The sequence below is a fragment of the Acanthopagrus latus genome, chromosome 2, assembly GCF_904848185.1.
Source record: "Acanthopagrus latus isolate v.2019 chromosome 2, fAcaLat1.1, whole genome shotgun sequence".
In the NCBI taxonomy this organism is placed as follows: Eukaryota; Metazoa; Chordata; class Actinopteri; order Spariformes; family Sparidae; genus Acanthopagrus; species Acanthopagrus latus.
In genome coordinates this window covers 16,085,712-16,096,734 of record NC_051040.1, presented here as the reverse complement: position 1 = coordinate 16,096,734, position 11,023 = coordinate 16,085,712, and the positions used below count along the sequence as shown (strand labels likewise).

The window sequence follows — 11,023 nt, the reverse complement described above, 5'->3', positions numbered from 1 at the left end:
AGAATACTCACTGTTCTCTCCTGTTTTACCTAGATTTTTTTCATTTTCCCACCTTGTCTTCTTGGCCTCCCCCATACTTTTTCTTTTGCAGTGCAGAGTTCTTCAGCCCTTACCTGGGGATAGCGACCGGGGGAAAAATGTCTTCTTTCCTGTTTTGGTTGCACAATGGAAGATTTGTTTTTTGTCGCAATGAGTCCCTAATTTTTATGGACAAAAATCAAACCCAGTGGACAGACAGGTGAGATTTATGGTAACCCAGTCTATATGCAGATGGTGTTAATTCCACACTCATTACAGTGTGCAATCGGTGTTTACTTCAGAATAAGGTTAAAGCAATAAAGTAATTGCCTCTGTCAGTGTTACCTGGATTATATTTGTCAATGATTTCACATCTTTGCATCCTCTTTGCTGTGGCTGGTCATGATGGTCACAATACGATCACATACATCATGTTACAATACACATAAAATTCACTGGTTAACACTAGTACTGTGGTCATTGTACGCCAAATAAATGTGTTGGTGTACAAAAGTAAAAACATAAGACACTTTGTGTGTGTGTGTGTGTGTGTGTGTGTGTGTGTGTGTGTGTGTGTGTGTGTGTGTGTGTGTGTGTGTGTGTGTGTGTGTGTGTGAGACCTTGCAGCCCTGCATCCTGACCCTCACTCTGCTCTTTTGGCTTGATCCTCTGCCTTTCAGATCTGCTGTGTCAGCTCTGTGTCAATCAGACAAGCAGAGAAGGAAATATTCTCTGTCTCTCCCCCCCCCCCCCCCCCCTTCTCTCTCCCTTGTTCTCTCCCTCGCCCGCTCCGAGCCTCATTTCCCACAGCAGTAGCACAAAAGGTTTACACATCCATAACATTATGCTATGTGCGTATATGTTGTGCGTCATGGAAGGAGCCCTCCCCTGAGCGTTTATGTATATGAATGAATGGCCCTTACACAGGGAACGGCTCCTCCCCAGGAAATCCATGACTGTACTTTCCAGAAATAGAGTATGACTTGCTGAAAGTGGAACTAATGCATCAGGCGACAGGTTTCCAGAAGGGCTAAACATGATGGAGACCGAGGTGTACCTCCCGCTGGAACGACCGCTTGTAGCTGAACCTGTTCTCAAAGACGGGTGAGCACGCAGTTCAGCAAACTGGCACATTGGATTTCCCACGCTACAGTGTATATGCAGCAAACCTTAGATGTGCATGCATGCATACACACACAAATGCACCCAGACACGCACAGGCAGAGCGGCAGAGAAAGGTGTAGGCGGTGTGACGCAAACAATGTGAGTCACTCTGACACAAAGCCTGCGTTACGACACACGCCATTGTTACAGTGGTTACCTTCCCAACAGGTTGGATGGATTGTGGCTCTCCCTCCCTTCGCAGGTGGGAGGAAAAATGACCAGAGTGGAGGACACAACTTTAAATAATCAAACCGAGACGGCACAGCAGCTTCATCTTTCAGTGTATGATAACAGACAGAGGTCCGACGATGATTAATCGCACCATTTTATTTTTATATTTAACTCACAGATATGATAATTATGTAAAAGGCTGTAACTATAGCAACACAAACCTGTCGTCCAAAAAAAGCAAACCCACCATATGCCCAATTTTCCCACAGAGAAGCATGGAGGAGGAAAATCCAGAGAGAGGAGAAACAGTTTACCTCTTCTTTGAATTATTCAAGCATGCGGTTAATGGCTGCGTTAACACAGACCTTAAAAATGCCTCATGAAACCACCTCAATACACAATGATTTAATGTTCGATCTGATGGAGAAGGGTGGTGTAAACCTTTGAAAATCTCTTCAACAGACAAACATACACATAATCGCACATAGTAACCTCCTGTGTTTTTCCTTGGCAAGAATGCAGGAAGGCAGTCGTTCACTCATTCATCGACATTCATGCTTTTTGTATCTATTTGAATGGCCAGGATAACTTAGTTATCCTCAATAACAATACTGTGCAACGAAGTCTAAAAACATCTTGCATTACAGCAGACAGCAAACATGAACACCTACACGCTTCAGGTCGAAGCAGCCACGGCAACTGCAGGCGACACCAGCAAGGAGATGAAGAGGGAGAGAAATTCCCCCATAAAATCTCTCAGTGTTGTGAGTTGTTGAGTTAGGAGACATCTACACTTTGTGAAACGCTTTCTCTGACAAATTCTGAATTATTTGACCTTCTTGTAAATTCAACAAATGTTATATATAAAGTCATAGCTGTCCTTGTGTGAATGAATGAGTCTCAATAAAGTTTGACAAAAAAATATTATTATTATTATTATTATTATTATTATTATTATTATTATTGTTATTAATCTTCCTGTATTTCTCACAGCAAGTGACACATCAAAAAAGTTCTGATTGAATGCTTTTGGGAATAGAAACGTGTGTTTGTGTCCAGTCAGATGAAGTGTATTTGAGTCTCTCAATTTCACACATAAATGTCTCATCATTGGGCCCGATGTGATAAAGAACAGAAGGGGCCGACTCCTGCTGCACTGCCTACCTCCTCCACAAGAGAGCGTACAATCTGTTCACTGCCTGTGCCTGGAGAGCTGCCAAGTACATACCAAACTGTTGCCCAATCCTGTTTGTCACATCAGTGGAAAAAAAGGCAAACTTGACAGTACATTGCAGCACTTTCCAGGGATATAGAGGACTTATTTGAGTAGAGATAAGAAGGCAGCCTCGCCTGATAATTCATGATGAAATATCCCTCCACATTGCTTCACAGAGGAAACACAGAGCTGTAAAGTTATACAATTGTGAGCGCTGCCAAGGTTCAGTTATGGGGTTTTCTACTTGTGCAATTAGTAGGGAATAAAGCATTAACACTGGGTAATGTTAGAGAATAATTGCCCCCTCAAACTGCTTGCAGACTTTGTTAGCAAACACTACAGGAGCCTTGGATTAGACACACACACACACACACACACACACACACACACACACACGCTGCCCAGATGGGAGACAGATGTTTAATAGACAAGGTCAAGGAGTCCATACAGTAATTGTCTGCTCCACCGTTTCTCAGTATTCTCGGCGTTGTTCAGATCACCACATCCACATAAATCCAGGAAATTTCCTCTGGAATGGAAACCATGTCCTTACTCTCACAGACATATTTGTGTTTGTCTTCTCTCTTTCTCATACTTTCTTTCTCTCTGAAACATACACACACACACACACACACACACACACACACACACACACACACACACACACACACACACACACACATTTGTTCTGGTCTCTGGAATAGCCGGGGGTTGGATTCATGACCCCCACAGACATTTATATGTACACCTCAGACAACAACAACTTAAAAAACTATAGACTGAATAGATAATAAAAATGTGCTTAAAACTTAGTTACTTTAAAGGTGAATTAACCACCACTTCATATTAAAACAAATAGAAAGCAGCATATCACCGGTGTTACCACTAACCGCTGTTAACACTCGCTACCTTAGCTAGTTAGCTCACTTAGCCATGCAGTTAGCAGTTCGGACTGGGAGCTTTGGATTCGAACAGGCTGAGGCTAGCTGGTTAGCATGCTAACTACAGTAGATATCCCTGCAAAATAATACACAGACATCATAATGTCACAACTGCCATTAAATACTCTGTTGATCATTTTAATTTAATTTCATCGTTTTTAACTAACATTCTTACACATTGCCTCTTTGAGGGGAACTTCTGTAGAAATGTAACGTGTTATTTTAGCTTTTGATACTCAAGTATAACTCATAGAATTGGGTTATATCTGTCTCCTATATTAAATATCACCTAGAAATGTAATTTATTCACATAGACTCAAGATGATAAACTTTACATTGAACTTATTGCATCTGACATTCACTTATGGAATATCATTAAATGCACAATTAAATACTTAAAGTCAATGTTTAAGGCAAATTGTACAAGAAACTGAATCCACTTCACGTTTGTTCCATTCTGACTCTGTTTCTCCTCCTTTCTGGATGTTTCTTTGGTCTGACAGCATTCAGGGAAAGTGCTGATGATGAGGGATGATGAAACGTAAGGAGAAGTTTCTAATCTCATTATCCCTATCCTAACCTAATCCACCAGGAACACCACCTCCGAGTCATCCACACCCTTTTACATGCGTTGTACTCCACACAACATACAGACGGACCTACTCATACTGTATATATATGCATGGTAATGTGAGGTGACCCATATCAATAAAGGAACAAAGATGTCGGACATGCAGGATACGATGCTGCTGGGTTTAGAGGGAATCAAGAAAACCATTCTGCATGGAGGGACTGGAGTCATCCCAAAACTCATCACGGGGGCAAAGGTAATGCAGGCCTTCACTGCTTCATTTACACTGTCTGGCAATGAATGTGTCTATTTCTATTGATTAGACTTTTGAATAACCTCTCCATCAGTTATAGACTAAGGAGTGCAGTTCTTCAGACAAATATGAGTTTATGGTCTTTCTTTTGGACACATTTTAGAGAATATCTCAGATTAGTTCTGTTCTAAATATGCACACAGAGCACTTAGTAACAGGCTTTTTACAGGAATGGTTTTGGCCTGCTGAGAAGCAGAACCGTGATACATTCTGTACAGGTTTTGATGGCTTTTTTTTTTTCTTTGTTCAGTTTGCATGACTTCATTACTTGAGATTTATGGATTACATTTTTCCACTCATTTGCGCCACTTTTAGGCCATTTCAGCTGAACAGGATGGATGAAGAGAAGCACATTCATGTTGCCGCAGTTCCTACTGGCAGCCAGTAGAGGCTGATAGAGAACATAAATCATTCAGTGCCCCTTTAATGAGAACAATATTTTAACAGATTAATCAATATCCTCTGAAACATCTGCATCAGGTTTGCAAAACAGTACAAGCTTTAACACCCTATTATGCAACGCGTGTGGGTTTTTGTTAAAGAAGGAATGCTTTGACATCTTTGAGAGATTAACTGTTTTGAAAAATGTTGTATTCATTGGAAATTTACTCTTGACTGCTCCTGAAGGTTGTCTAATCATGTTCGACATCATCCCAGGTTTATAATCCGGCCTTCATTTATACTGGCTCTGCGTATGAGGCCGCCATTATCATGAATTATGGAAGGAGCTCATGAAAGCAACACAGTGCGTACCCAGTTCTGTTTAATGATTTCACTTCCCTTGGAGGTTATACAACCATTCAACCTCGGCGTGCCTGCCCTTCCTCCTGTCTGTCTGCCCTGTTGAATAACTGAGCTGTGAGAAGCTGCTGACACAGCATTTTTTTGTTGAGGCTCATGTTCATTTGTGTTTACTCCCCCTGTTGCAACACGTTGCATGTTGCCTATCAGCGAGTATTGGCTCGAGACCGCACATTCCCTTGTGCAATCTAGTTTCATTGTGTTTGCGATCACCTGCATTTCACGCACCAACTGTTAAGTCACTTTAACTGCCTTGAGCTGAAAGAGTCATCACCCATTTCTAAAGCTGCCAAAAGTGTAGTGAGTACTTTTCACCAATTTATGTCCAGTTTATTAACAAGCCAGCTTTGTGCAGAAAAAAAATAAATCATGCCTATCTTGCACATGTCGGATCACACTGTAAAAAGTAATAAGCTGGTCATGGAATGAAACAGCAATATGTTGAAAAAATGAAATCATTTTTGCATCAATCTACATCAAGATCCGTGCATTATTCCCTGAGGTATGATTAAGAGAGTCAGGAAAAAAAATCCTGGATGTGTCCTTTTACCAATTGTTTCTTCTACTCTTGGCCGAGACCCATCCTCCAACAAGGTTTCATGGAAATCAATAGTTTTTGTGCAGTCCTGTTGACAAAACAACCAACCAACACACGGACACAGACTAAATCATAACCTCCTTGGTGGATGTATTCCTGATATACAGTAGTGCTGGACATGGATAATCATATGCACATATTTTGAATTAAATATTTAAGCTGGTATAAGTAAAGGCAAAAACATGAAAATGCAATCAAGATTACATACATACAAAATATCTGAGTCTAGTTTCATATAAAAACAAAGTCAGTAAGCAGAGGTTCATATTTCATCGTCTGACTCCACAGTATTTTAACAAGTACCTTTGTCACTGATGTCTTTTTGTCTCCAGGTGACCTTCCACTTCCGCACCCAGCTGTGTGATGATGATCGTACAGTGATAGACGACAGCAAAGTGGTGGGGACGCCCATGGAGGTAGTGGTTGGCAACATGTTTAAACTGGACATCTGGGAGACCCTGCTGTCCTCCATGAGGATCGGGGAGGTGGCTGAATTCTGGTGTGACACCATTGTGAGTGCTAAAGAAAAATGTTAATATATATACAAGTGCTTTGTGTTTTAGTTTGCTGCTGTGTTACCTTGTTTTGTTTGAAAGCACAGTACATCAGAGTCTCTTCTGAGAGCTTTGATTGTTCACTGTGTACAGAATGATGTCATGCTGCAGATGCGGAGGTTAAAACAAGCATTACAAAAACACATTATGTTTTATGCTTCAGTTAACAGTGTTATGAAAAGTATCCAAAGTCATCTTTGAGTAAAAGTGAAAACAGCATCACCCATGTGAACAGGAATGAATAAAAGTCCACATGAACTGAGCATCATACATCTATTTTTTTTTGTATGCATATGATATATACTAGAGGGCGGCCGATTATTGATTATTGGCTGCCATATTGGGAATTTGTTGTAATTAGACTGCAGATGAAACAAATTAAATTTAAAAAAGGACCACTTTGGCTGTAGTGCAGCATTTAATCTACAAGGTAACTAGCAGCTTAAGTTTGTCAAATAAACTTAATGAATTAAAAGTACAATATTTGCTTCCAAAAAACAAAAAGTAGTACTAAACAGAGATACTAAAGAGAGGTTCAAGCAGGCTGGGCAAGAAACAAAATACATGGAACAGGATTACATAATGGATGATGGAGGAAACAACAAAAAGATAACTGTATTCCATTAAGATTACAGAAGTAAATATGTTCAAGGTACAATACTTTATTATTGTGATACTACATTTTTTTTAACAGACAAATAATAACTTTATGGAACACACTTTTCAGGTAAACATCCCTAAACATTGGTACAAGTACCTCAAAAAGTACGGTACTTGAGTAAATCTACTTAGTTACATCCCCTCAGTACCAGCTACATACATTATACATTTAAAGCCCAGACAAAAATCTCAATATATATTTAACTCTCCTGTCCATAAAAAAGAAAAATGAACACAGGAGCAGATAATAAGAGAAGATGTATCACTGTCTGGCTGCCCAGAGGTGACACAGAGCAGACTGGGGTCTTCACAACGTCTTTTAAACGTGGATCAACAGGCCAAAGTGGAAACACTCACAGAACAATAACACACGTGTTTTATATCAAACATTCAGATATTGAAAAACACTGTCTCAAGGACATCTGATTCACTTTTCAGTTTACGGTCCCTTTGAATTCCCTGCATATTTGTCCCTGGATGAGTAATGTTTTGTCTTGCCGAACGTTGTCTGTGTGTGTCCTCTCCCTGTTATAAAAGCTGCTGTCTCGTGCAGATACCTGGTCAACAGACACGTACATGCCCCCCATATCAGAGGCGGGTGTTACGAAGCAAAAACACTTCCTCTGAATATGTGTTAAAGTATGTACGTCTTACGTAAGCTATAATTTGTTTTGTCTGGTCTGTGTTTCTGTGTGTGTGTGTGTGTGTGTGTGTGTGTGTGTGTGTGTGTGTCAGAGACAGATGGGTTGAGGCATACTGTCATTAATCTGCGGCAGCCTCACTTTTCCCTAATCGGCTCTGATTCCTGCTGAATCAGCACCACCGACTCCCCTCCACTCTGATTAGATGTGATGGGGCTTAGAGTGCCTATTCACCCCTCTGAACAACATGGCCGCACCGCACGGTCCCCTTGCATATGGTGTGCAGTGTTACTCCCATCCAGAGGAGGGCAAAGTTGGCATATCGTAAGGAGGAATGAAGACTGGAGATATTGTGAAGCAAGTCAGTTTAGATTATAACAAATCTTTAACATATTTAATGTGAAATGAATCAGATTTCCTGTGGAGGGTGAGTATGAGTACAGTACAGTCCACATCACTCTTTATATCTGTTATATCTTATCAGGTCTAGGTATAAGACACATTCTTTTCTTGTTATCCACTGATTCAAACTAACAAAATGTATTATGTAATATGTAATACTAAAAGCAAGAACACCCTGTAGTGATGTCGTTCAGAGACAAATCCAGGTGCTGCTTCATAAACAGCCAACAAAAACTCACGAGATTGAAAGGATTTGAACATGACGGTGAGGCATGACGCTCACTGTGCAGGCGCTCAACTTCTACGACTCTCTTTTAAATTTTAACCCCTCTCTCCTTGTCAGCACACCGGTGTTTATCCGCTTGTTGCGAAGAGCATGAGGCGCATCGCGGAGGGCAAAGACCCGGTCGACTGGCACATCCACACGTGTGGCATGGCCAACATGTTCGCCTACCACAGCCTGGGCTACGACGACCTGGACGAGCTGATGAAGGAACCGAAACCCCTCTTCTTTGTCCTGGAGCTGCTCAGGGTGAGAGAGGACAGAGACGTCCACGCAGATCTTTAGAAAACTGAGGAACAAACTCGCATTTATATGTGTGTGGGTATGTGTGTGTGTGTGTGTGTGTGTGTGTGTTTGTGTGTGTGGCTGACAGGTGCAGCAGCCAAGTGAGTACAACAGGGAGACGTGGGCCATGAGTGATGAGGAGAGGCTGAAGGCCGTCCCTGTCCTGCACGGCCAGGGGAACAAGTTTTACAAACAAGGGAACTACCAAGACGCCACGCAGAAGTACAAAGAGGCCATCATCTGCATCAAGAACATTCAGACCAAGGTGAGCGTCTTGAAAAAAAAAAAAAACAGAAACGCATTCACTTCTACACAAAACGGACGTCGATCTGAACTGCTTTCGCCTTCAGGAGAAAGCATGGGAGGTCCCATGGCTGAAGCTGGAGAAGATGGCCAACACCTTAACGCTCAACTACTGCCAGTGTCTGATGCGCATGGAGGAGTACTACGAGGTCATCGAACACACCAGCGACATCATCAACCAGCACCCAGGTCTGACACCAACACACACTGATGATGGGGAGGGTCGTGTGGATATTTTAAAGAAGAAAGTAGTTTTCTTTGCTGAGTAGGTAATCACATTCCAGACGGTCTTATGTATGAGTGTGAGAGACTGTGACGCTGCGTAAACATTAAAGCCTCACAGTTTATTCAGCCTTTAATATGCTTGGTGTGTTTTCACTGTGTGTTTGTGTGTATTTTTAATAGTGGCTGTAAAATGTCTAAAAGTTGGACCCTATAAACGCTTTTCATGGATGCACATGTGAATCTAACCAAGCTGTAAAAGACACACTATACAGCTACACAACTATAGGTGTCCCTCACATGAGCGGCTGCTGTCAAACATGTATGTGTTCGTATTGTGTCCTCCAGGTACAGTGAAGGCCTTCTTCCTGCGAGGCAAGGCCCACGTGGAAGTGTGGAACGAGGCGGAGGCCCGGCAGGACTTCAGCAAGGTGCTGGACCTGGACCCGGGCATGAAGAAGGCCGTGAAGAAGGAGCTGGCTGTGCTGAACATGCGCATGGAAGAGAAGAACCAGGAGGACAAGGACAAGTACAAGGGCATGTTCTGATGGGGAGAGACTGAGGACAGAGGATCAGAGGATCAGAGAGGAAGAGTGGAGTTGTTCAAGATGATACATGTAACATTTCTGCATTAAAGCAAATTTTAAAAAAGCAGTGTGTACTTTCCAACAATCTTCAAATCCAGAGCAATCTGTCATTTTATTTAATGGCTATCTGTATTTCTGTATTTACACAGCATTCTGGGCTGCTGTCCTTCGTTTCGAGCATTTATGCTAACTTAAGCTAGCTGGCTGCTAGCTGTAGTTTCAAATGTACCGCACAGATGTGAGAGAGGTATCTTGTGAGGTGAGAGGTGTCTTTTTTTTTTTTTTTATCTATCTCTCAGAAAGACAAAAAAATAAATAATGTAAATAAGAACATTTCCCAAAATGGCTAATGATTTCTTTACTACTGTTCTGATTTTTTTGTACTGTTTTGAAATATTTCCTGATATATAGCAGAAATCATCCATACATCCCTTTTTGATGGCCAGTAACAAACTGTGTTTACATATGTTGAACCAGATATTATGTGAGCGAGTGGCATTCTCTCATACATGATGTCACACTTTGCCACTATTTTCCCTAGATGATTTTGAATAAATGAAGCAGTGGTTGTTGTTAAAGGTGCACTACATAGTTTTGGGGAAGAATCTTCATTGACAGATTTTTTTTTATGCCTGAACAAACTAAATAAACGTGACTGATTTCATGTTTTCATGACTGAATATAGGGAATAAACAAACTGACCGTAAAGGACAACACAATTTCATATTGTTTTACTTTGTTCATATGTGGCAGACCCCGCAATCCTTCTATCTTCAAACAGTGTTCTGGGGACCTTATTTTCCTCTGAGAACAACACCTTCATTCATTTATGGAATGAAAAATCAATATGTCAGTATGTTAAAATTCGGAGTTTGATCTTGTCCTCAAAACTACAAAGTAACCCTTTAAACAGATACAATTTTTATCAACAATTTTTATAAGCTAAGACTATAGAAATACATTTTAAAAAATACAATAATAAAGGGTATATTGACCTTAAAGGTGAGGGCTGAAGATTTAACTACCCTTGTGTAAAATCAAATCAAAACCAAGTCAGTTTTCTAACGCTTGCACGCACACTGCCTTCCCACAAGGTGGAGCTCTGACTACAATTATTCCTCTGCTCCTACCTGAACCCTGCTGGGGAACTGATCCTGAGTCTGTAGCGCCTGAAGAGTATGAAGAGTATGGGGGCACATACAAATAAACGAGCCGTGTTGCTTCCTTCCTTTGTTCAACACAGGGGAGGGAGGGACAGAGTTTGAAGGGCAAAGAGATCTGACTCACACATAT

General features: G+C 41.2%; 1 protein-coding gene across 1 annotated transcript; it reads left to right on the top strand.

Moving 5' to 3' along the window:
* Positions 1-4,064: 4,064 nt before the first annotated feature.
* aipl1 (aryl hydrocarbon receptor interacting protein-like 1) lies at positions 4,065-10,394 on the top strand. Its single transcript, XM_037125335.1, has 6 exons — positions 4,065-4,337; positions 6,126-6,305; positions 8,394-8,582; positions 8,707-8,883; positions 8,969-9,110; positions 9,492-10,394. The coding sequence occupies exons 1-6, from the start codon at positions 4,233-4,235 to the stop codon at positions 9,689-9,691; spliced, it is 993 nt and encodes a 330-aa protein (XP_036981230.1). The 5' UTR covers positions 4,065-4,232; the 3' UTR covers positions 9,692-10,394.
* The last annotated feature ends 629 nt before the right edge of the window (positions 10,395-11,023 follow it).